Below are 26798 nucleotides of genomic sequence, written 5' to 3'. Positions count from 1 at the left end.
AACTCTTATTATTATTATTATGATTATTATTATTATTATGAAAAAAGATACGAAGACTTTTGGGTCATCGGGGGTCATTTGGTCCCTCTGGGTCTTTTCAGTATTCTGGGTCTTTTCAGTGTTGTGTGTTTATGGGTCTTCGTGTTTTTTGGAGTCTTCTGGGTGTTTTCAATATTTTGGGTCTTTGGGGTCTTTAAGGATCTTCGGAGTCTTTTGGGTCTTCTGGTTACTCTCAGTCTTTTGGCTCTTCCGAGTCTTTTGGGTCTTTTGGGTCTTTTCAATATTTTGGGTCTTTTGGGTCTTTTGTGTATTTTCGGTCCATTGGGTCTTCATGGTCTTTTGGGTCCTCTGGGTCTTCTCAGTCTTTTGGGTCCTCAGAGAGATTGGGGGGGGGGGGGGTCTTTTGTGTCCTCTGGGTACTTTAGGTTAAGTATTTCAGGTTAAAATTATGGGTGGTGTCAAATCAGCTGTCCAACCAATGGGTGAAGAGCGGACATACATACATACATACAAACACTTGCTCCATTATATATAGATGGTGAATTGTATCCTGTGTGGATAAATGATAATGAAGCTGGCCGGTATTGATTTTATCTACACTGGAGCCTCACCATACTGTCAATATGATCAATTAAAATATGTATCGTGTACTTTAAATAGATTAACTATTAAAAAGACTGAAAGTCTAACAACGGCATAGCCGTAGTACTCTACACGCTGCAACGTAAAGCTGTCCGTGTGTAAAAACACATGACAGGTTCGGCCGCTTCGATGACAGGTTCGGCCTGTATGGTATATAAATTAAATGTCGGTCGGTAGAGTCAGTCGTCGTACGCCGTCCTGCGCCATAATGACATCATAGACATAATGACGTAGCGTGATGGACGGACACAAAACTGACGCTACTTTATTATATACAGCAGAAGATGATATATTTTAACTTTCAGAAACTTTGCAGTCACTACGAAGGGATTAGTGTTACGATTAGATTTACTATAATATTAACGTTACATTAATATTACAAAAATGACATTACTCTAAAAAACCCCGAGGCTAATTCCTTACTTCCGTGGTTATTTGTACCGTACACCGCTTATCATTGATTCATGAACTATACACCGCTTCAATCTGGAAACTTTGCAATAACGACAAAGGGATTGCAGTTACGATTATATTTACTATATTATTAGTATTAACGCTATTATTATTATTATTACAAAAACAATACTACTGTATTAAGAAACCTGGGCTAATTTGTCCGAAGTGGCCTGAAGGTGAGGCATGAAGGCATGAAGCCTAAGGCCTATATGTACTGTGTCGCTGGAAGATCCGTAACGTCTATGCTTTTGATATTTGATCTTTTTTAACAATCGGTCTGTTTGTGTTTCACACTGAATGAAAAACGTAAAGGTGGAGCATGGCGATTGTGATATATGACAGATTTGACAATATGTTCGGCCTGAATGGCATAGGTATCAAAAGTGCCATAGGAACGGCATAGGAATTTAATCCTCGACAGAGTGTGGAGAGTCAGCCGCCGTACTGCCGTAATGATATCAGACGTTACCACATCACCCTGTCATGTGACTAGATCCTCAGCTCTGATTGGTATACGTTTGAGGGGAGACGGCTTGTTCTCGACGGCTTTTCCCTGGGGGCTACGCCGTAAAAAATAACATATCTTGTATATACTCTCCAAATAGTATATGACATGTAATGGGCATACTTATAATGAATGAATTAGGTTTAAAAATCTAAACTCCAGTCAACCTTCTGTCTCACGTCTGGCCGACAACAAGTCTGAGTTACATCAAGGTCGAGCTTTGATGCCATGCAGTTTTTTTTTCGACTCACTGGGTGTCTCCACCACAGTTAACATCATGTGTACAGTTAATTCCTGAGAACTCGTCCCTTGGAGAATTTTGTTGTTTTCTCAATTGCCGACTGGAGTCTTCTCCTTGGCTGAGTTTCTCTGAGGCCCAGACAATGTGGAGCCCACTATTGATTAATCTCCTCAAGCCCTCTCGGCCCCCTTTCCACCCTCACTGCCTCTGTACTTTCAAGTTCAACCCCCCACACTTCTTGGTGTGGAAAACACTATATAAGGGACTTTGTCACAAGGGATTTTAGAGATATTTTGGCTAAGTTCTGTCATTTCTGTACTTGTTGTTTATTTGATGTTTTTTGGTACTTCTGGTACTTTGGTACTTTTTGGTATGTTCTTTGTAAAAGCTAATCTACCTCTCTGAGCAATAAAACACTTCATTGTCAAACCACAGAGAGGACATTGAATCATTTCCTTGACAATTTATGTTGACCTAACATTGATCGAATTTAATCCTCGACAAAATGGCGCCCAACTTGGGGCGCAATTGTCAAGAAAGTTATTGTTCCGATTACATTGTTAATGTGTGTGTGTGTGTGTGTGTGTGTGTGTGTGTTACATGCTCCTCCCCGACCCCCTGGTCACGGTGTACCTCCGAGCCCCGAGAGGAGTCACGGCAGAAAAATGTGTTATTCTGTATGTCAAAGATTAATGGTGAAGCCACACCAATTGTTACAAACAAACAAGTATTGTATTAAGATCACACAAGAATAACAGTACAAAAATAATAGTAGTCAAAAGTACAATCAATATGTGTCCAATGATGGTACCATCAGTTTCATAACATATAACTCACTGTGCTCCAAGTGAGTGAACCAAGAACATTCCCAATATCTCTTATTCCCGGCTTCAGGCCATGGTTGATTCACTCCAGCGATCGACAGATGAATGTCCAATCGAGACCAGAATCCCGTTGGGTTGGCAGTTACAGTCCTGCTGCCAAAGCTGTGCAAAGGCGCCCTCCAGGCAACTGGGAAATCCAAAGGCACCCTCCAGGCGACTGGGAAATCACACCCTCAGGTATGGATGTTCCACGGCTCACAGTCAGTGACCCGCAAATTAACCTTCAAAAGCCACATTGCACACACACACACACCAGATACGTCTGAATGCGGTGAGAATGGCTGAAGTGAAGCAGAGAAACCTTGCGCAACTCGCAAAGCGCGCGAGTCAAAATGGCCGACGGCCCGGTCTCGTGGCGTAATGGCACGACGATGATGACGATGATTCTCTTCAGAATCCACCGCAAAACCTGATACGCAGGTTGATCTGTCACAGCGATAACAACTCTGTCGCAGGAGTCCCTTTCCTGGGAAACCCAAAGTTCACTCGTGACTCTTGCTCGCCAACGTTCGCTCCAGACCGCAAAGCAACTATGCTTCTTGTCCGACTCCACTCGCTCCGCCTTCTTTTTCTCTTCTTCCTCTTCGTCGTCCGGTTCCGGATCTGGTTTCCGGTTTCTTTTACCTCTAACTTTTTCACCTTTTGAAAACAGTTCATAAACAATAAACCTTTTGAAAACAATAGCAGTACATGGAATCAAAAATGTTTACAGTGGATGAAAACCACCACAACGGAAGTGACGAATCCGTAACAGTGTGTGTGTGTGTGTGTGTGTGTGTGTGTGTGTGTGTGTGTGTGTGTGTGTGTGTGTGTGTGTGTGAGAGTGAGTGGGAGTGAGAGAGGGAAAGAGGGGTGTAAGGGTGGTGGGTTAAGAAATGCCATTAATCAGTGATTTCATTTGTACAATGTTGTTTTGTACTGTTTTTTTCACCTTTACTTTACATGTGAGATAAACACAAGTTTCGACTACTCCCACCTCCTGGTTGGACATCCTTCCATTAAACAACCGTTTGGTCTTGTCACACTTGACAAGAGGGCAAATCGAGTTGGAAAATAACAAAGTGGAATAGAGCGACACAAAATAGAGGGAAATAAAATAGAAGAAAAAGGAAAGAATGAAAATTAGGAAATATGGAATTTTAAATAATTTGAAAATGGAGGGAAGAAGAAGAACTCTCTCCCCATTTTCCTTCACTTACAAAGACTTATCAAGTTGTTCCGATTCAGGTCAACCTTCTCCGGATACTCCAGCTCAACCTTCTCTGGATGATCCAGCTCAACCTTCTCCGGATACTCCACCAGCCCTTCTGTGGAAATGTGTAAAGAAGAACAAAAATTACAAGATGTGAAATTCTCTTGTTTTTATGTTTATGAAGATTTTTTTTCTTTTCACCAAATATCTAAAGACAACAAAGTTTGGGGAAGAGAAATGGAACCTCCACTTTGTATTAAAATATAATTTACTTTTCATTGATTCATTAAGGAAATTTCACAACATTGGTCTTGCACTATCCTCTACCGTACCGAAATCAAGTGATCGCTAATTCGTTTTCTCCACAAGATAGAATGAATCTTTATTAACTACAACCAGAGGAAGAAGTCAAGTATAACTGTTAACTTTGAATCCAGAATAAAACACAAACAACTGAATTGAACATCATCTGATTCCAGGAAAATGCGAATGATTCAAGATACTTCTGAATGATTCAAGGAACATGTGAATGATTCAAGATACACCTGAATGATTCAAGGAGCATGTGAATGATTCAAGATACATCTGAATGATTCAAGGAACATGTGAATGATTCAAGGAACATGTGAATGATTAAAGGAACATGTGAATGATTCAAGATACATCTGAATGATTCATGGAACATGTGAATGATTCAAGATACATCTGAATGAATAAAGGAACATGTGAATGATTCAAGGAACATGTGGATGATTCAAGATACATCTGAATGATTCAAGGAACATGTGAATGATTCAAGGAACATGTGAATGATTCAATATACATCTGAATGAATAAAGGAACATGTGAATGATTCAAGATACACCTGAATGATTCAAGGAACATCTGAATGATTGAAGAAACATGTGAATGATTCAAGGAACATGTGAATGATTCAAGGAACATGTGAATGATCCAAGGAACATGTGAATGATTCAAGATATACCTGAATGATTCAAGGAACATGTGAATGATTCAAGGAACATGTGAATGATTCAAGATACATCTGAATGATTCAAGGAACATGTGAATGATTCAAGATACATCTGAATGAATAAAGGAACATGTGAATGAATAAAGGAACATGTGAATGATTCAAGGAACATGTGAATGATTCAAGGAACATGTGAATGATTCAAGGAACATGTGAATGATTAATGTGGGTGGTGGATCATGTGCAGCCACCGGGATGCTGGTTGCATCATTTTTCTGTGGGCGCATCTGTCGCTGATGCAATGCCTCTCGATAACCAGTGATCTGGTACTCATATTGCTGACCTCGGAAGGATGAAAGGCTGAGTCTACCCCACCTGGCATTAATTCAATGGGATTCGAACTCAGGACCTAAAGATCCCAAGCCCGCCGCCCTAACCATTAGGCCAACACCAGGTGATAATGATTAAAGTAGCATATGGGATTGGGAACATGTGAATGATTTAAGATACTGTGGAAGAAAAATTTAATCTGAAACACTTTACAAATTAATTCTGAAATCTAATGAAGCGAAACTTGTACTTCAAACCAAGCTAGCTGAGAAATGCCACAGACGATTAGGCTTTACAAGACACTGTTGTGCTCAAGACAGGACGGCATACTGTCTTGGCCTTGAGGCTGCTTTGATAACGCCTGCAGCTGCTAAACGCAGGAAATGAGTGCTTACTGCGTTAACAATGAGTGTAAAAAGGGTATATTTGCGTTTATACCTCTTTATATCCATATAAATGGAGTTAAATAGTACTTATAACTATTAGGATAAGGATATATATATATATATATGTTCTATGTAAACTTAGACTACATATGTAGGTTAAAGGAACAGTAAAATAATAAAATTAATGCAATGAGGCCACAGAGTCTACAAGAGAGACAGAAGAATGTCGCTTGACCTCAGACAAGGACACCACAGTACAATACTCAAAGCCATTTGTTCTGGCAGAGCGTAAACAACCTCTGGCCCAATGGATAATTTGTATGGAGTGAACTAGGAGTGACACACCATCAGTCTGGGACAGTCCAGGATCCTGACAGAACTCCCCCTCTCTTTGATGTCTTGTCCCCATCCACACATTCTTACCTTACTCCAAAACTCCTTTAATCCTGATGGTGCAGAGTTGACGCAAGACATCACCTTGAATAGATAAGGTGGCTCATACCCCATATTTTCCCCACCCACACCTGCACATCCATATCCTATACCATTGTTTGAAATCTACTATGTAAGAGAGCTGTTGGTCTGTCTGTGTGTGTGTCGCCATTTTTCTCAGAGATGGCTGAACAGATCTTTGTCAAACTTTCAGAGGTTTATCAGTGAGTGCCTGGGAGGGTTTTAGGAAAAAAAAATTAATGAAAAAAAAAAGTTCGTTTTTTGGGAGTTAAGAAAAAAATAATCGCTCGACAGTGCCTAAACCTTTTAAAATTAATGATAGTTATATACAAGTACACATTCACATACATAAATACAAAACAATCACCAGACATTTGAATACAAATATATCAAACAATTCCGGAAGTGTATAAAGTTGGTAGTACGGCTTCTTCTTCTTCCTGATCGGCATCACGCTTAACTCAGAAACGTGATTAACGCCACATTCACCGACCAACATATATATGAACCCCCTTCCTCTCCTGCCTCCCCCCTCCCCTTCCCTTCCCTTCCCTTCCCCCACGTCCCCCCTCCCCTTCCCCCTCCCCCCTTTCCCCCCTCTCCCCCCTCCTCCCCCCACTCTCCTCCCCTCCATACCCCACACCTCCCCCCGTCCCCCGCCCGGCAACCCCGGGTACTTCTGCTAGTGCTATATAAAGCTGAACTCAAGGAACATTAATTTAGAGATTTTCAGAGAGTTCTGTTGTGCTGAGATTTATCTCGTTGTACCGATTATTGTATTATTGTGCTGTTTTCTTTTATAACTTGTTGTGGTTGTGTGCTTCCCCTTCTCTCCCCATCTTGTCTTCCGCTCCCTCTTTTTGTATATTTTGTTTGTCTGGTTGATTTGTTTGTGAAATAAATGTTAGCTCTTTCACGAGCCTCGATTCAGTATACAAAAAAACCCAAAAAAACACTGTGTTTCTTTTGTAATTGCTGCTGGTTCCTCCATAATTGCTTTGATCTATGATAATCCCTCGAAGTGACTAAACGCTTCAACTCAACCCAGAGGGGACATTGATTTCCTTCTTCGACAATACATATGAATGAATAAAGGAACATGTGAACGTTTTGAATTATTTAAGATACATGTGAATGATTTATGTTGATGCGAGATTGTTCTTGGCGATAGTTCAGTCCACCTGTGAAAAATTATAGATTTCAAAATCATCTTTACCAACTCATTATTTTTATTTCTCACTCGATTGACCCCCAATAGTTGGTCGTTCGAAAATGGAAATGACTGAATTATTTTGTCCAACCTTCCATAATGCTCAATGATCAGAGTTGTTTTTATCACAACAATGAAAAAATTATTTGAAGATGGAAGTGAGAACAACTCATTCATCTGACATGTTTCCACATGATGCATCAGTGTGTGTGTGTGTGTTTTATGTGCAACACCTGGAAAGATTAACCAAAAGTTTTACACTTCGTTTGTGATGTTACGCGAACACTTCACCGTAGAGAATTCATTTTAACAACTTACACGAAGATCCTCCACTTTTACAAACTTTTAGAACTGCTTTTCATGAGAAGAATAAAACAGTAAATGAAGACTTGAATGTTAATTTTTACACAAACACCAAGTTCATGTCCTCCTGATTCTTCACACTCTCAACTCATGACGTCATTGACCTGTAAAACGTTTGTTCTCATCACAAAACACGATTTCTCTCCCACGCTATCGCCCGACCTCCGAGATTAGAACTTTGTGGACTCCACGTTATTACTTTTCAAAGAATATGGATTTTGAATACTGTTAGTGTTGTATTTCTGGTCCATAATATTCCTTTATCAGAATAAAATTAATGATGTATAATTGCATGTTCTATCTACTATATAAGAGAGATGTCTGTGTGTGTCTGTCTGTGTTGCCATTTTTCTCAGAGATGGCTGAACGGATCTTCGTCAAACTTTTAGAGGTTCATCAGTGAGTGCCTGGGGGACTTTTAGGGCAAAAAAAAAGTTCGTTTTTTGGAGTAAAAAAAGAAAAGAAAAAAAAAAGATAGTGCATAAGCCTTTTTAAAATTAATGACAGTTAAATACAAGTACACATTCGCATAAATAAATACAAAACAATCACCAGACATTTGAATACAAAGAAATCAAACAATTCCGGAAGTGTATAAAGTTGGTAGTATGGCTTCTTCTTCTTCCTGATCTGCATCACACTTAACTCAGAAACGTGATGAACGCCACATTCACCCACCAGCATATATATGAACCCCCTTCCTCTCCTGCCTCCCACCCTCCCCTCCCCTTTCCCCCCTCCCCTTCCACCGCCCGGCAACGCCGGGTAATTCTGCTAGTATTATATATAGCACATACCTCCACCAGGCTGAACGTTTTGTATCCCATTGATTGATAGGCTGGATCTGGATCTGAACCATAATGGAATCAGATTGGTTTGGACCAATTCAGCCACCAAGTTTGGTCAGAACTCGTCCATCAATCACGTTACATTAATTCTTCATGCCTGTTTTTTGTGTCTTTCATAACGTCCTTAAAAACAGTAAGTTTGCTATTTAGATTGATTTTTAACTTTGAGTGACGACCAGGCAGGCAGAAAGAGTAAAAATATTATTGCACTCCTCTCTGCGCATGCGCAATCGGGAAAGCCAAAGTCTGGTAAAACGAAAGACTGGTCTTCCGATTCTTCTTCTGATTTGTGTGCAAAATACAACATTCAATTGAAATAAGTTGTTCCTCGATCATAAACTGATTATAAGCTGATTAGACAGACAGACGGAGATGAAGCAATTCCTAAACCCCACTTTTAATTTCGTCTGCGCGGGGTAATTAAAATTACAACCTACAAAACTTTGTCCATAGCACAATGGAGTAATGCTCCAGCTCATGGGCTTGCACCTCCACTTCACACCTTTCTATCTGAGAATAGGTGGAATCTAAAACTATCAATATTATTGTCATCTCGCATGGCAAGACCAAAACACAAGACCTGCTGCTCTCACATTTCAGAAGTTGGTTGACCCTCTGTTATTTCCCATTTCCTCCAGTTTGATCCCTCTGTTCTTCTGGACCTCCGACCATCCCTATTTTATCGAGAATGACCCCTTCTTACAGCAACCACTTTCTGATCAAACTCCCAAAATCTTTACTTACTACAATTATTCACTCTTTTATCATATTTGTGGAACTGCTTTCTGGAGATGATTGAATTCCAAATTTCCTTCCAGGGACTTCAAGTACGTATTACATCAACATATCGTGTCATAACCCATGATTGCAAATATTTCTGCCCTTGTGAACACTACCTCTCCCAAGCCTTGTGGTTTCAAGTGAGGATATTTCCTCCCCTCCAATCTTTAGTTTTCTCCTGTTCGTTGTTTACCTTGATTGTTGCATCCACCTGTTGCACCACTGAAACCATGTAGGCGTTTTGCTCTCTGTTACGTCACTCTTCCTGAGCTATGTTATGGTACACACAAAAAAAACATTACCATGTGTTTCTTTCCTGTTTTCCCTTCCATATTTGTGTCACGTTTTGTGTTCCCTTGTTATTTTCATTATAAAACATCCAGTTTGTGTCACTCACTCTGTATCTTCTCCAGGAAGTTCTTATTGAGATTGATGAGCACGTCCAAATTCTTCTTCTCCTTCGAGAAGTCCAGAACTGGGAGTGGTGTCGTCTTCACGGATTTAAAGTCTGACATGGTCTCGAGCCTTGGAATAAAAAGGAAAACCATCAGTTTTAGAAATTATTGGTAGAGAGAATATTGTTAAAAAAATACATTTTTTACATATCAAAACTAGATGGTATTCGTAGAATACCTACCCTGCGCAGTCAACTTGGTGTGAGCCAACTCTTGTGTTTTTGAACGTTTTTTTTTTTCGTTGATCCAGTATGGTTGCCAGACCACGTGAGCGATGACATCATAAATTTATATTCCCTAATATAATTGATGCATAGATCACGCTCAATAAATTTTAAACTGATCAGACTAAGCGTTGTCCCTGTCGAATTATGACGTCTTAATTCTGGCACCAATGACATCATCGTTAACACCTATTCCCCATATGGAGTTCTTTACAATGAGCCACGTTTCAATTTTTCCCATAGAGAGGTTTGGAGAAATAAAGGTGTAACGTTTTTCGATTTTTCCAAGATGGCACCTGTACCACGTGACCTATGACATCATGATTATCATTAAAATATTCTAAAGGAGGAGGCGCTCCTTTGGTGAAAATTTAGTGTCCATCAGACCGACAGTTGCTGAGAAAAAAAAAAAAATCATCGGATAAGTGTTATATTTGTCTAATGATGACGTCATAACAAAGGAACCGATGACATCATCATTAACATGTCTCATTCCCCATGGGGAGTACTTGACAATGAGCAAGGTCTCAATTTTTTCCATGGAGTGGTTTCAGAAATATATAGGTGCGAAGTTTTTCCAAGATGACGCCTGTACCACGTGACCTATGACGTTATAATTATCATTAAAATATTCTACAGGAGGAGGCCCTCCTATGGTGGAAATTTTGTGACAATCGGATCAAGAATTGCAGAGGAAAAAAATTCATACTGATCGAATCTGAAAGCGTTGTACTTGTCGAATTATGACGTCATAATAAAGGTACCGATGACATCATCATCAACATATCTTATTCCCTATGGGGAGTACTTGACAATGAGCCATGTTTCAATTTTTTCCATTGGGCGGATTGGGAGATATAGAGGTGTAACGGTTTTCCAAGATGGCGTCCATACCACGTGACCTATGATGTCATAATTGTGAATAAAAATATTCGACAGGCGGAGGCACTCCTATGGTAAAATGTCGTGCCAATCTGACCAACGGTTGCCGAGAAAATGAATTTTGAAAATGCGGACACGTACGCACGCACGTACGCCACACGTACACACCCGAATGCTTAACCCTGCTTTTCGCTTTGCAAGCGCAGGGTAAAAAGTTATCTGGAAAGTAATGGTAGATGATGGAAAATGAGAATAGAAAATAGATCGACTGAATTTTTGTACTAATTGAAATTTTTTATTCAAAAGTCTGGATTCTGCAGACGTCCAGTCAATGAGTATAAAGGAAACAGGCAGACGAAAACTATGGACAGTATGGAAAGAGTGGGTCAGTGAGGGTTGAAGCGAATGAGGTGTGTTTTGGAGAAAGAACAAGTCAATGATGAATGACATGATTGAAAGATGAGATGAAGAGCACAAAGCAAGCAACAGACACAAGGTGTAAGTTGGCCCTGGACTCCGATTTCTGACAGGTGGACACACATCGCCTTGTTGGCACTTCCAAAAACCTCCAGTTTTTTTTTTTTTTTTTTTTTTTTTTTTGTATACTGAATCGAGGCTCGTGAAAGAGCTAACATTTACTTCACAAACAAATCAACCAGACAAACAAAACACACAAAAAGAGGGAGCGGAAAACAAGATGGGGAGAGAAGGGGAAGCACACAAACACAACATTTGAGAGCAGGGAGATGTGTGGAAGGGAGAGAGCTTGGGGGGAGGAGGCGTGGGAAGGGGGGGGGGGGGGGGGGGGTTTGGCAGCACTTGGACAAAATACAACACAATTTTCCGCCATCTTGACCAATCAAATTTTCCATTTCCACTTTAAATGTTGGGAAATATAGATTCGGACAAAGCCGCGGCTCCAAGGAAATATATATCGTTCTCTGAAACGCAAACCAAGAGTTGAAAAAAACCCTTCCATATGCTTTATCTCAAGATACATGGGGTAAGGTGTTCAGTGAACTCTCTTTTGAATTGGTTTAGAAGATAATATGAGGAATAATAATTAGAAAGAGGAGTTGGAGAAGAAGGTGAGCAGAGAGCACAGATGGACATGGAGAGAAGAGGCAAAAAGACCAAGTGGAACAGGAGAAATTAGCAGAACAGAATATTCAAGGATGTTCGAGACTTTGAGTGTATCAATAAACACAATATATCTCAACAATGTAGAAATAAGTAATTTTAAGGTGAGGGGGATGGGAGAGAATGAAGAAAAGGCCAGAAAGGAATGAACTAAGCAAGATAAACTCAAATGAGGATCACAAAGGAGGGAACAAAATGTGGTGGGATGAAGGGTGAGGAGTAAGAGCTAAGGGAGTGAGTGGTAGGACTGCTTGAGAAACGATTTTCTTTTGTATTTAAAAGTACGAAAGGATTTAATCAGGAGAGGGAAAGGGAAGGAGTGAAAGAGAGAGGAAAATGAGAGTTAATAAAGACTGAATTAATAAAGCATACACGAGGACGAGTTGATCTTCGACGATGAGGTACATCTACTAGAACTAGGTACATCCACTAGGACTAGGTACATCCTCCAGGACGAGGTACATCTACTAGGACTAGGTACATCAACTAGGACTAGGTACATCTACTAGGACTAGGTACATCCACTAGGACTAGGTACATCTACTAGGACTAGGTACATCCACTAGGACTAGGTACATCAACTAGGACGAGGTACATCAACTAGGACGAGGTACATCTACTAGGACTAGGTACATCTACTAGGACTAGGTACATCCACTAGGACTAGGTACATCCACGAGGACGAGGTACATCTACTAGGACTAGTACATCAACTCGGACTAGGTACATGCACTAGGATTAGGTACATCTAATAGGACTAGGTACATTCACTAGGACTAGGTACATCTACTAGGACTAGGTACATCAACTAAGACTAGGTACATCCACTAGGACTAGGTACATCTACAAGGACTAGGTACATCTATTAGGACTAGGTACATCAACTAGGACTAGGTACATCCACTAGGACTAGGTACATCCACGAGGACGAGGTACATCCACTAAGACTAGCACATCAACTCGGACTAGGTACATGCACTAGGACTAGGTACATCTAATAGGACTAGGTACATCCACTAGGACTAGGTACATCTACTAGGACTAGGTACATCAACTAAGACTAGGTACATCAACTAAGACTAGGTACATCAACTAAGACTAGGTACATCCACTAGGACTAGGTACATCCACTATGACTAGGTACATCTACTAGGACTAGTACATCAACTCAGACTAGGTACATGCACTAGGACTAGGTACATCTACTAGGACTAGGTGCATCCAATCGGACTAGGTACATCCACTAGGACGAGGTACATCTACTAGGACGAGGTACATCCACTCGGACTAGGTACATCCACTAGGACTAGGTACATCAACTAGGACTAGGTACATCAACTAGGACTAGGTACATCTAAAAGGACTAGGTACATCAACTAGGACTAGGTACATCCACTTCGGACTGGGTACATCCACTAGGACAAGGTACATCAACTAGGACTAGGTACATCAACTCGGACGAGGTACATCTACTAGGACTAGGTACATCCACTCGGATGAGGTACGTTTATTCGAACTAGGAATAGCTAATTGGTAATGAACACCCAGCACTTTCATTGGTGTGTTCAGTTACCAAGTTTTTATTTGTTTATTTTTTTTTGTATACATAGATGAGGCTCATGGAAAAACAAAAAGTTTATTGTCGACTCCTCACCAAGTGGTTTTAGCACTCAAGCAAGCACTCCAACGAAACCGTTGGTAAGGAACGGCCTGCTTGGCAAGCGATAGCAAGCTGCTTGGTAACTGAACATACCCAGGATGAGCTAGACAGACCGAGGACCCTTTTCTGGTTCTGCCGCTTGTGTAATGAAAAAGTTAATTTCGGGTGATTTTCAACCCTTTTCACCTTTTGTTACCTCTGTCACCAAAGGTGGATGAATGTTATGTTTTCACACCTGTCTGTTTGGAAACAGGACATCTCACCATTGAGTGATAGGACCAAAAACGATATATATCACGTCATCTCAAAACGTTATGGGCGAATTTGGACGAAACTTGATGGACAGGATGAGTGTGTGACAGACAAGGACGAATTGATTCGATTTTGATGAAGATCTGAATCCAGAACTGGATAAGAGAATTTAAAATTTTTTAAAGTGATTCTTCATCACTAAGTGATAGTGATAGGGCCAAAAAACGATACATAGCATGGTATTTCAAAAGGTTACGACTTATGCCAAAACCTGGTGGAGAGGTTGGGTAGGTGACTCGGAAGAATTGATTCAATTTTGGTGAAGATCTGGATCCGATACTGTAATATTTTTAAAGTGATTCTTCACCATTGAATGATAGTGGCAAAAGCTTTATCTCAAAAAGTTATGGACGGATTCGGATGAATGTTGGAGGACAGGTTAAGTGTGTGTCAAGGACAAATTGGTTCGATTTTGGTAAAGAGCTGGATCCCGGTTCAGATACGACATTTTCTGAAATTTCTAAGTGATTCTTCATCATTGAGTGATGCGGTCAAAACCGATATAGAGCACGATATCTCAAAAAGTTATGGATGGATTCGGACGAAAGTTGGTGGGCAGGTCAGGTATGTGACAAGAACAAGCAGATTCGATTTTGGTTCAGGTCTGAATCCAGATCCGGCCTATCAGTGGATACAAAACGTAAGCTGTTCAGCCTGGCGGAGGTATGCGCTCTACCGAGTGCTGTTCTAGTTGTTTATATTATTAATTTATTATATTTATTATTATTCCTATAACTTCTCAATATTACTCCTCAATATTACCCGATCGTTCCCAAGGTGAGGCGGGGGGAGAAACCGATGTACAAGCAGAAGACATGCTCGAGGCTTGAAGGCCAATTATATGGTTTTATCTGGGGTCAATTTTTTAACCGCAACATAGCCCTCGTCCTTCTTCTGGATGAAAGAGGAGGCCATGCAAAGTTTGGTCGCACTGGTTCCTGCAGTGTCCGAATGCATAAATGACCAAACTTTCTCTTCTTTATGCATTAGATCTATATCTTCAATATATATATATAGGGAGATGGTTTAATTAAACAGTTAGATTAGAATAATCTCTCTTTCCTTCAAGCTGCAATGACTGTCTCAGCCCTTCGTTACGCTCACATAAACTGGGACATAAAACCTCATGGGGACTACAAGTTTGAAATTTTTTGGAAGTGAAAACAATTCTACAAGGTGCGGTTTAGAAATGTCTTCAAATTATTAAAACATGATTGGGGTAAAAACATCAGGATGTGCTGATAATGTGTTGTACACCAATGCAGTCTCACCTATTTAGCAGGTCCTTGGAACCCTGAAAAGGAAGGAAACAAAGGATGAGATCAAGATATTTGAATGAATTAATGTTTCTTTTCATTTCTTCCTATAATTCACCAAATGTCTGTCCGTCCGTCCGTTCCCAGGTACCGCAAAAACGGCTGAACCGATCGCAACGAAATTTTGGGTGGGTAATCCTGGGATCCCTGGAGTAAAATAGGCAATATTGTTTTTCCAATTTTTTTTCCCAATTTTCCCAATTTTTCCAATTTCCCCAAACACAATGGAATAATATTTACCGATATGAACAGTGATGTGGCTTTTATTGAAATTCTACAAATACTGTTTAGATTTTGATGATTTGCGTGTGATATGATTTAACGGATGTTTATATAAAACATTTAAAATAAAAAAAGCCTTCAATTTCTGATATTTTGCCTTTTCATTTGGGCCTCCCAATTGAAGCCCCGCCCATAGGGTGGGTACCATTGCTAGTATATTAAATATAAAAGATGTTTTTAATTTAGTACGGAAGTTATAAATTAGATTTTCATTTTGCAAGCAGTTCTGCCTTTTCCACTTGGTGAAAACAGCTGAAAGGATAAATCTATAACCTGAATCGTATTCACATGAATATCATTCAATCATTTAAGAACAATGTATGCGAAATAGATGGTTGAAAATTATTCATATTAACATCCTCCAGGTGGTAACACACAGGTAATTTTGACTATCTCAGGTCATTTTATGGATCTCGACAACCAAAATATTCACGATGATCCAGCACATGATGAAAACCATGCTGTCATGACACTTTGGCGTCCCTGTGAGAATCCCTTGTGCAATAGTATAATGATGAAAAAATATACTCCTTGAGTATAATGATGGGAAACCCTTAACAGTGTCCAGATAGTCGTGCTGCATCACTGATTTGGAACCAATGACACAAACTCACTCTCATCCCAAACCATCATTGTGATAAAAGCAAAATGTCACAGCATGATGATACAAACACACGTGGAAATGCATTCACTCACCTTTCTAGTCCATTTCATGAATCATTTTTGAAGCATTGTATCGTACACTGCACCTTTTCCATCGACCATTACATGAAACAGACCCTCAGTTCAAGGTTTATACTTAAATAGTGACAGATTTCACCATAAACAATATATTCTAAACATCACAACTTTTGTAATGCATTTATGATAAACCACACCTGCAAAAAAGAAATGCTCTTCAGCTCCTGGAGTGCTGTGTCCATTGTGTTTTTTCCCTGACGTAGAGACTCCATCTGCTGCTCCAGTTTCTCTCTCTGCTTCCCAAGAAGAGAAAGCTTCTCCATTTTCCTCTTGTTGATTTGACTCTTCATCAGAGCCATAGATTCATTCACAAATTGGCACACCAACCTTCGCTTCTCCTCCACCCTGTCCTCAGCATCTCTGCCTGAGTTCTGGGAGGAATGATGAATTGAATTATTAAAAAATCTAAAACAAACTTTCAGAGAAAATGTAGAAAATAACAAAAGGTACAATAGATTATTGCTGGATAGGCTCCGATCACTGGTACCAGGAGTGGGTTTTGAAGGTAAAATGAATTGGGCACTCTTATCTGCAAAGCTTACGGAGTCCAGGAATCCAATGGGAGATTTCAACCTCCAACATGTCTAAATTAACATTCAAGGATTTAAATTTTTACCTTTCAAAATTCCCACACATGGAGGAGCAAGGTGAAATTAGAAAATAGAATTTGAAGCAAATAGGTCAGTGAATATGACTGTCCATGCTATACGTTTTAATCTCAAAGGTTGCATAAAAAACTAAATCGTATTCATAGAATACTTACCCTGCGCACTGCGCAGTCAATTTGGTGCGAGCCAACTGTGTTCTTGAAGGATTTTTTTCTTACGTGAGCCATGTCACCATAAATTTATATTCTCTAATATAATTGTTACGTAAATTACGCTCAATAAATATTAAAATTGATCAGACATAGCGTTGTCCCTGTCGTATTATGACGTCATAATTAAGACACCAATGACGTCATCGTTAACAAGACTTGTTCCCCATGTGGAGTTCTTTACAATGAGCCACATTTAATATTTTTTTCCATGGAGCGGTTTTGGAGATTAGAGGTGCAATGTTTTTCAGTTTTTTCCAAGATGGCGCCTGTACCATGTGACTGATGACATCATCATATTATTATCATTGAATTTTATTCAACAGGAGTAGGTGCTCCTATGGTGAAAATTTCATGTTCATCAGACCAACAGCCGCAGAGAAAAATAAAGCATACTGATCGGATGAAGCATTATACTTGTCGAATTATGACGTCATAATGTCAGCACCAATGACACCATTATCATATCTTATTCCCCATGGGGAGTACTTCACGATGAGCCATGCTAATTTTTTTTCCCATGGAGGGGATTCAGAGATGAAGAGGAGCAAAGTTTTTTCCAAGATGGCGTCCATACCACATGACCTATGACGTCATAAGTATCACTAAAATTATACAGGCGGAGGCACTCCTATGGTGAAAATTTCGTGTCAATCAAACACAATTGTAGAGAAATAAAAATTCATACTGATCAGATCAAGCGTTGTACTTGTAAAATTATGACATCATAATTAAGCTACCGATGACATCATCATGAACATTCCTTATTCCCCATGGGGGAGTACTTGACAATGAGCCATGTTTCAATTTTTTCCATTGAGTGGTTTCAGAGATGTAGAGATGTAACGTTTTTCCAAGATGGCGTCCGTACCACATGACCTATGACGTCATAATTAGGAATAAAAAACTCTACAGGCGGAGGCGCTCCTCTTATAAAATTTAGTGTCAATCGGACCAATGGTTAAAGATAATTAAAGGAGCAACACCAAAGGGATCAGATTAGATGTTCCTAACTCGATTTATGGCCTGTAAAATGAGACAACAGGCAGGTGACCTTTGATCCGTTGAACCCAAAATTAATTCAGTTCACCTGCATCAAGAAGGGCAAGTGCGCCAAACCAACAAAGGGTACAGCAGTACTCCATCAAACTGTGAAAGACGTCCTGTGGGTTGTCAAAAGTTCAGATTGGGATCTTGTGGGTTGACAAAAGTTCAGATTGGGATCTTGTGGGTTGACAAAAGTTCAGAATGGGATATTGTGGGTTGTCAAAAGTTCAGAATGGGATATTGTGGGTTGTCAAAAGTTCGGAATGGGATATTGTGTGTTGTGAAAAGTTCAGAATGGGATATTGTGGGTTGTCAAATGTTCAGAATGGGATATTGTGGGTTGTCAAAAGTTCAGAATGGGATATTGTGGGCTGTCAAAAATTCAGAATGGGATATTGTGGGTTGTCAAAAGTTCAGAATGGGATATTGCGGGTTGTCAAACGTTCAGAATGGGATATTGTGGGTTGTCAAAAGTTCAGAATGGGATATTGCGGGTTGTCAAAAGTTCAGAATGGGATATTGCGGGTTGTCAAAAGTTCAGAATGGGATATTGCAGGTTCTCAAAAGTTCAGAATGGGATATTGCGGGTTGTCAAACGTTCAGAATGGGATATTGTGGGTTGTCAAAAGTTCAGAATGGGATATTGTGGGTTGTCAAAATTTCAGAATGGGATATTGTGGGTTGTCAAAAGTTCAGAATGGGATATTGTGGGCTGTCAAAAGTTCAGAATGGGATATTGTGGGCTGTCGAAAGTTCAGAATGGGATATTGTGGGTTGTCAAATGTTCCGAATGGGATATTGTGGGCTGTCAAAAGATCAGAATGGGATATTGTGGGCTGTCAAATGTTCAGAATGGGATATTGTGGGCTGTCAAAAGTTCAGAATGGGATATTGTGGGCTGTCAAAAGTTCAGAATGGGATATTGTGGGCTGTCGAAAGTTCAGAATGGATATTGTGGGCTGTCAAAAGTTCAGAATGGGATATTGTGGGCTGTCAAATGTTCAGAATGGGATATTGTGGGCTGTCAAAAGTTCAGAATGGGATATTGTGGGTTGTCAAAAGTTCAGAATGGGACATTGTGGGCTGTCAAAAGTTCAGAATGGGATATTGTGGGCTGTCAAAAGTTCAGAATGGGATATTGTGGGCTGTCAAAAGTTCAGAATGGGATATTGTGGGCTGTCAAAGGGTCAGAGTGGGATATTGTGGGCTGTCAAAAGTTCAGAATGGGATATTGTGGGCTGTCAAAAGTTCTGAATGGGATATTGTGGGCTGTCAAAAGTTCAGAATGGGATATTGTGGGCTGTCAAAAGTTCAGAATGGGATATTGTGGGCTGTCAAATGTTCAGAATGGTATATTGTGGGCTGTCAAAAGTTCTGAATGGGATATTGTGGGCTGTCAAAGTTCAGAATGGGATATTGTGGGTTGTCAAAAGTTCAGAATGGGACATTGTGGGCTGTCAAAAGTTCAGAATGGGATATTGTGGGCTGTCAAAAGTTCAGAATGGGATATTGTGGGCTGTCAAAAGTTCAGAATGGGATATTGTGGGCTGTCAAAGGGTCAGAGTGGGATATTGTGGGCTGTCAAAAGTTCAGAATGGGATATTGTGGGCTGTCAAAAGTTCTGAATGGGATATTGTGGGCTGTCAAAAGTTCAGAATGGGATATTGTGGGCTGTCAAAAGTTCAGAATGGGATATTGTGGGCTGTCAAATGTTCAGAATGGTATATTGTGGGCTGTCAAAAGTTCAGAATGGGATATTGTGGGTTGTCAAAGGTTCAGAATGGGATATTGTGGGCTGTCAAAAGTTCAGAATGGGATCTTGTGGGCTGTCGAAAGTTCAGAATGGGATATTGTGGGCTGTCAAAAGTTCAGAATGGGATATTGTGGGTTGTCAAAAGTTCAGAATGGGATATTGTGGGCTGTCAAAATTTCAGAATGGGATATTGTGGGCTGTCAAAAGTTCAGAATGGGATATTGTGGGCTGTCAAAAGTTCAGAATGGGATATTGTGGGCTGTCAAAAGTTCAGAATGGGATATTGTGGGTTGTCAAAATTTCAGAATGGGATATTGTGGGCTGTCAGAAGTTCAGAATGGGATATTGTGGGCTGTCAAAAGTTCAGAATGGGATATTGTGGGCTGTCAAAAGTTCAGAATGGGATATTGTGGGCTGGCAAAAGTTCAGAATGGGATAGTGTGGGCTGTCAAAGTTCAGAATGGGATATTGTGGGCTGTCTAAAGTTCAGAATGGGATATTGTGGGCTGTCAAAAGTTCAGAATGGGATATTGTGGGCTGTCAAAAGTTCAGAATGGGATAGTGTGGGCTGTCAAAGTTCAGAATGGGATATTGTGGGCTGTCTAAAGTTCAGAATGGGATATTGTGGGCTGTCAAAAGTTCAGAATGGGATATTGTGGGCTGTCAAAAGTTCAGAATGGGATATTGTGGGCGGTCAAAAGTTCAGAATGGGATATTGTGGGCTGTCTAAAGTTCAGAATGGGATATTGTGGGTTGTCAAAAGTTCAGAATGGGACATTGTGGGCTGTCAAAAGTTCAGAATGGGATATTGTGGGCTGTCAAAAGTTCAGAATGGGATATTGTGGGCTGTCAAAAGTTCAGAATGGGATATTGTGGGCTGTCAAAAGTTCAGAATGGGATATTGTGGGCAGTCAAAAGTTCAGAATGGGATATTGTGGGTTGTCAAAAGTTCAGAATGGGATATTGTGGGCTGTCAAAATTTCAGAATGGGATATTGTGGGCTGTCAAAAGTTCAGAATGGGATATTGTGGGCTGTCAAAAGTTCAGAATGGGATATTGTGGGCTGTCAAAAGTTCAGAATGGGATATTGTGGGTTGTCAAAAGTTCAGAATGGGATATTGTGGGCTGTCAGAAGTTCAGAATGGGATATTGTGGGCTGTCAAAAGTTCAGAATGGGATATTGTGGGCTGTCAAAAGTTCAGAATGGGATATTGTGGGCTGGCAAAAGTTCAGAATGGGATAGTGTGGGCTGTCAAAAGTTCAGAATGGGATAGTGTGGGCTGTCAAAGTTCAGAATGGGATATTGTGGGCTGTCTAAAGTTCAGAATGGGATATTGTGGGCTGTCTAAAGTTCAGAATGGGATATTGTGGGTTGTCAAAAGTTCAGAATGGGATATTGTGGGCTGTCAAAAGTTCAGAATGGGATATTGTGGGCTGTCAAAAGTTCAGAATGGGATATTGTGGGCTGTCAAAAGTTCAGAATGGGATATTGTGGGCTGTCAAAAGTTCAGAATGGGATATTGTGGGCTGTCAAAAGTTCAGAATGGGATATTGTGGGCTGTCAAAAGTTCAGAATGGGATATTGTGGGCTGTCAAAAGTTCAGAATGGGATATTGTGGGCTGTCAAAAGTTCAGAATGGGATATTGTGGGCTGTCAAAAGTTCAGAATGGGATATTGTGGGCTGTCAAAAGTTCAGAATGGGATATTGTGGGCTGTCAAAAGTTCAGAATGGGATATTGTGGGCTGTCAAAAGTTCAGAATGGGATATTGTGGGTTGTCAAAAGTTCAGAATGGGATATTGTGGTCTGTCAGAAGTTCAGAATGGGATATTGTGGGCTGTCAAAAGTTCAGAATGGGATATTGTGGGCTGTCAAAAGTTCAGAATGGGATATTGTGGGCTGTCAAAAGTTCAGAATGGGATATTGTGGGCTGGCAAAAGTTCAGAATGGGATAGTGTGGGCTGTCAAAAGTTCAGAATGGGATAGTGTGGGCTGTCAAAGTTCAGAATGGGATATTGTGGGCTGTCTAAAGTTCAGAATGGGATATTGTGGGCTGTCAAAAGTTCAGAATGGGATATTGTGGGTTGTCAAAAGTTCAGAATGGGATATTGTGGGCTGTCAAAAGTTCAGAATGGGATATTGTGGGCTGTCAAAAGTTCAGAATGGGATATTGTGGGCTGTCAAAAGTTCAGAATGGGATATTGTGGGCTGTCAAAAGTTCAGAATGGGATATTGTGGGCTGTCAAAAGTTCAGAATGGGATATTGTGGGCTGTCAAAAGTTCAGAATGGGATATTGTGGGTTGTCAAAAGTTCAGAATGGGATATTGTGGGCTGTCAGAAGTTCAGAATGGGATATTGTGGGCTGTCAAAAGTTCAGAATGGGATATTGTGGGCTGTCAAAGTTCAGAATGGGATATTGTGGGCTGTCAAAAGTTCAGAATGGGATATTGTGGGCTGTCAAAAGTTCAGAATGGGATAGTGTGGGCTGTCAAAAGTTCAGAATGGGATATTGTGGGCTGTCAAAAGTTCAGAATGGGATATTGTGGGCTGTCAAAAGTTCAGAATGGGATATTGTGGGCTGTCAAAAGTTCAGAATGGGATATTGTGGGCTGTCAAAGTTCAGAATGGGATATTGTGGGCTGTCAAAGTTCAGAATGGGATATTGTGGGCTGTCAAAAGTTCAGAATGGGATATTGTGGGCTGTCAAAAGTTCAGAATGGGATAGTGTGGGCTGTCAAAGTTCAGAATGGGATATTGTGGGCTGTCTAAAGTTCAGAATGGGATATTGTGGGCTGTCAAAAGTTCAGAATGGGATATTGTGGGTTGTCAAAAGTTCAGAATGGGATATTGTGGGCTGTCAAAAGTTCAGAATGGGATATTGTGGGCTGTCAAAAGTTCAGAATGGGATATTGTGGGCTGTCAAAAGTTCAGAATGGGATATTGTGGGCTGTCAAAAGTTCAGAATGGGATATTGTGGGCTGTCAAAAGTTCAGAATGGGATATTGTGGGCTGTCAAAAGTTCAGAATGGGATATTGTGGGCTGTCAAAAGTTCAGAATGGGATATTGTGGGCTGTCAAAAGTTCAGAATGGGATATTGTGGGCGGTCAAAAGTTCAGAATGGGATATTGTGGGTTGTCAAAAGTTCAGAATGGGATATTGTGGGCTGTCTAAAGTTCAGAATGGGATATTGTGGGCTGTCAAAAGTTCAGAATGGGATATTGTGGGCTGTCAAAAGTTCAGAATGGGATATTGTGGGCTGTCAAAAGTTCAGAATGGGATATTGTGGGTTGTCAAAAGTTCAGAATGGGATATTGTGGGCTGTCAGAAGTTCAGAATGGGATATTGTGGGCTGTCAAAAGTTCAGAATGGGATATTGTGGGCTGTCAAAAGTTCAGAATGGGATATTGTGGGCTGGCAAAAGTTCAGAATGGGATAGTGTGGGCTGTCAAAAGTTCAGAATGGGATAGTGTGGGCTGTCAAAGTTCAGAATGGGATATTGTGGGCTGTCTAAAGTTCAGAATGGGATATTGTGGGCTGTCAAAAGTTCAGAATGGGATATTGTGGGCTGTCAAAAGTTCACAATGGGATATTGTGGGCTGGCAAAAGTTCAGAATGGGATAGTGTGGGCTGTCAAAAGTTCAGAATGGGATAGTGTGGGCTGTCAAAGTTCAGAATGGGATATTGTGGGCTGTCTAAAGTTCAGAATGGGATATTGTGGGCTGTCAAAAGTTCAGAATGGGATATTGTGGGTTGTCAAAAGTTCAGAATGGGATATTGTGGGCTGTCAAAAGTTCAGAATGGGATATTGTGGGCTGTCAAAAGTTCAGAATGGGATATTGTGGGCTGTCAAAAGATCAGAATGGGATATTGTGGGCTGTCAAAAGTTCAGAATGGGATATTGTGGGCTGTCAAAAGTTCAGAATGGGATATTGTGGGCTGTCAAAAGTTCAGAATGGGATATTGTGGGCTGTCAAAAGTTCAGAATGGGATATTGTGGGCTGTCAAAAGTTCAGAATGGGATATTGTGGGCTGTCAAAAGTTCAGAATGGGATATTGTGGGCTGTCAAAAGTTCAGAATGGGATATTGTGGGCTGTCAAAAGTTCAGAATGGGATATTGTGGGCTGTCAAAAGTTCAGAATGGGATATTGTGGGTTGTCAAAAGTTCAGAATGGGATATTGTGGGCTGTCAGAAGTTCAGAATGGGATATTGTGGGCTGTCAAAAGTTCAGAATGGGATATTGTGGACTGTCAAAAGTTCAGAATGGGATATTGTGGGCTGTCAAAAGTTCAGAATGGGATATTGTGGGCTGGCAAAAGTTCAGAATGGGATAGTGTGGGCTGTCAAAAGTTCAGAATGGGATAGTGTGGGCTGTCAAAGTTCAGAATGGGATATTGTGGGCTGTCTAAAGTTCAGAATGGGATATTGTGGGCTGTCAAAAGTTCAGAATGGGATATTGTGGGTTGTCAAAAGTTCAGAATGGGATATTGTGGGCTGTCAAAAGTTCAGAATGGGATATTGTGGGCTGTCAAAAGTTCAGAATGGGATATTGTGGGCTGTCAAAAGTTCAGAATGGGATATTGTGGGCTGTCAAAAGTTCAGAATGGGATATTGTGGGCTGTCAAAAGTTCAGAATGGGATATTGTGGGCTGTCAAAAGTTCAGAATGGGATATTGTGGGTTGTCAAAAGTTCAGAATGGGATATTGTGGGCTGTCAGAAGTTCAGAATGGGATATTGTGGGCTGTCAAAAGTTCAGAATGGGATATTGTGGGCTGTCAAAAGTTCAGAATGGGATATTGTGGGCTGGCAAAAGTTCAGAATGGGATAGTGTGGGCTGTCAAAGTTCAGAATGGGATATTGTGGGCTGTCAAAAGTTCAGAATGGGATAGTGTGGGCTGTCAAAGTTCAGAATGGGATATTGTGGGCTGTCTAAAGTTCAGAATGGGATATTGTGGGCTGTCAAAGTTCAGAATGGGATATTGTGGGCTGGCAAAAGTTCAGAATGGGATATTGTGGGCTGTCAAAAGTTCAGAATGGGATATTGTGGGCTGTCTAAAGTTCAGAATGGGATATTGTGGGCTGGCAAAAGTTCAGAATGGGATATTGTGGGCTGTCTAAAGTTCAGAATGGGATATTGTGGGCTGTCAAAGTTCAGAATGGGATATTGTGGGCTGTCAAAGTTCAGAATGGGATATTGTGGGCTGGCAAAAGTTCAGAATGGGATATTGTGGGCTGTCAAAAGTTCAGAATGGGATAGTGTGGGCTGTCAAAGTTCAGAATGGGATATTGTGGGCTGTCTAAAGTTCAGAATGGGATATTGTGGGCTGTCAAAAGTTCAGAATGGGATATTGTGGGTTGTCAAAAGTTCAGAATGGGATATTGTGGGCTGTCAAAAGTTCAGAATGGGATATTGTGGGCTGTCAAAAGTTCAGAATGGGATATTGTGGGCTGTCAAAAGTTCAGAATGGGATATTGTGGGCTGTCAAAAGTTCAGAATGGGATATTGTGGGCTGTCAAAAGTTCAGAATGGGATATTGTGGGCTGTCAAAAGTTCAGAATGGGATATTGTGGGCTGTCAAAAGTTCAGAATGGGATATTGTGGGCTGTCAAAAGTTCAGAATGGGATATTGTGGGCTGTCAAAAGTTCAGAATGGGATATTGTGGGCTGTCAAAAGTTCAGAATGGGATATTGTGGGCTGTCAAAAGTTCAGAATGGGATATTGTGGGCTGTCAAAAGTTCAGAATGGGATATTGTGGGCTGTCAAAAGTTCAGAATGGGATATTGTGGGCTGTCAAAAGTTCAGAATGGGATATTGTGGGCTGTCAAAAGTTCAGAATGGGATATTGTGGGCGGTCAAAAGTTCAGAATGGGATATTGTGGGTTGTCAAAAGTTCAGAATGGGATATTGTGGGCTGTCAAAATTTCAGAATGGGATATTGTGGGCTGTCAAAAGTTCAGAATGGGATATTGTGGGCTGTCAAAAGTTCAGAATGGGATATTGTGGGTTGTCAAAAGTTCAGAATGGGATATTGTGGGCTGTCAAAAGTTCAGAATGGGATATTGTGGGCTGTCAAAAGTTCAGAATGGGATATTGTGGGTTGTCAAAAGTTCAGAATGGGATATTGTGGGCTGTCAGAAGTTCAGAATGGGATATTGTGGGCTGTCAAAAGTTCAGAATGGGATATTGTGGGCTGTCAAAAGTTCAGAATGGGATATTGTGGGCTGGCAAAAGTTCAGAATGGGATAGTGTGGGCTGTCAAAAGTTCAGAATGGGATAGTGTGGGCTGTCAAAGTTCAGAATGGGATATTGTGGGCTGTCAAAAGTTCAGAATGGGATATTGTGGGCTGTCAAAAGTTCAGAATGGGATATTGTGGGTTGTCAAAAGTTCAGAATGGGATATTGTGGGCTGTCAAAAGTTCAGAATGGGATATTGTGGGCTGTCAAAAGTTCAGAATGGGATATTGTGGGCTGTCAAAAGTTCAGAATGGGATATTGTGGGCTGTCAAAAGTTCAGAATGGGATATTGTGGGCTGTCAAAAGTTCAGAATGGGATATTGTGGGCTGTCAAAATTTCAGAATGGGATATTGTGGGCTGTCAAAAGTTCAGAATGGGATATTGTGGGCGGTCAAAAGTTCAGAATGGGATATTGTGGGCGGTCAAAAGTTCAGAATGGGATATTGTGGGCTGTCTAAAGTTCAGAATGGGATATTGTGGGTTGTCAAAAGTTCAGAATGGGACATTGTGGGCTGTCAAAAGTTCAGAATGGGATATTGTGGGTTGTCAAAAGTTCAGAATGGGACATTGTGGGCTGTCAAAAGTTCAGAATGGGATATTGTGGGCTGTCAAAAGTTCAGAATGGGATATTGTGGGTTGTCAAAAGTTCAGAATGGGATATTGTGGG

The 26798-nt window shown here is 40.6% G+C and overlaps 1 protein-coding gene across 2 annotated transcripts in view; it reads right to left on the bottom strand.

The window, feature by feature from the left end:
* The window catches only part of LOC137416068 (E3 ubiquitin-protein ligase TRIM11-like), a 126626-nt gene that overhangs the window by 10792 nt on the left and 89036 nt on the right, over positions 1–26798 (bottom strand). The window contains exons 5-9 of one of the 2 annotated variants that reach the window (XM_068101600.2): positions 16413–16646; positions 15208–15230; positions 9661–9788; positions 3928–4035; positions 2413–3367 (exon numbers count right to left, since the gene is read on the bottom strand). In XM_068101600.2, coding sequence (XP_067957701.2) covers positions 2952–3367; positions 3928–4035; positions 9661–9788; positions 15208–15230; positions 16413–16646 — 909 coding nt within the window. In that variant the 3' untranslated portion in view covers positions 2413–2951. Of the gene's footprint in view, positions 1–2412; positions 3368–3927; positions 4036–9660; positions 9789–15207; positions 15231–16412; positions 16647–26798 lie in introns of those variants that run through there. The other variant, XM_068101596.2, reaches the window with a different exon arrangement.

Source organism: Myxine glutinosa, chromosome 1 (genome assembly GCF_964187855.1).
Source record: "Myxine glutinosa chromosome 1, kmMyxGlut1.1, whole genome shotgun sequence".
Classification (NCBI taxonomy): domain Eukaryota; kingdom Metazoa; phylum Chordata; class Myxini; order Myxiniformes; family Myxinidae; genus Myxine; species Myxine glutinosa.
This window is presented reverse-complemented; position numbering and strand designations above follow the sequence as displayed.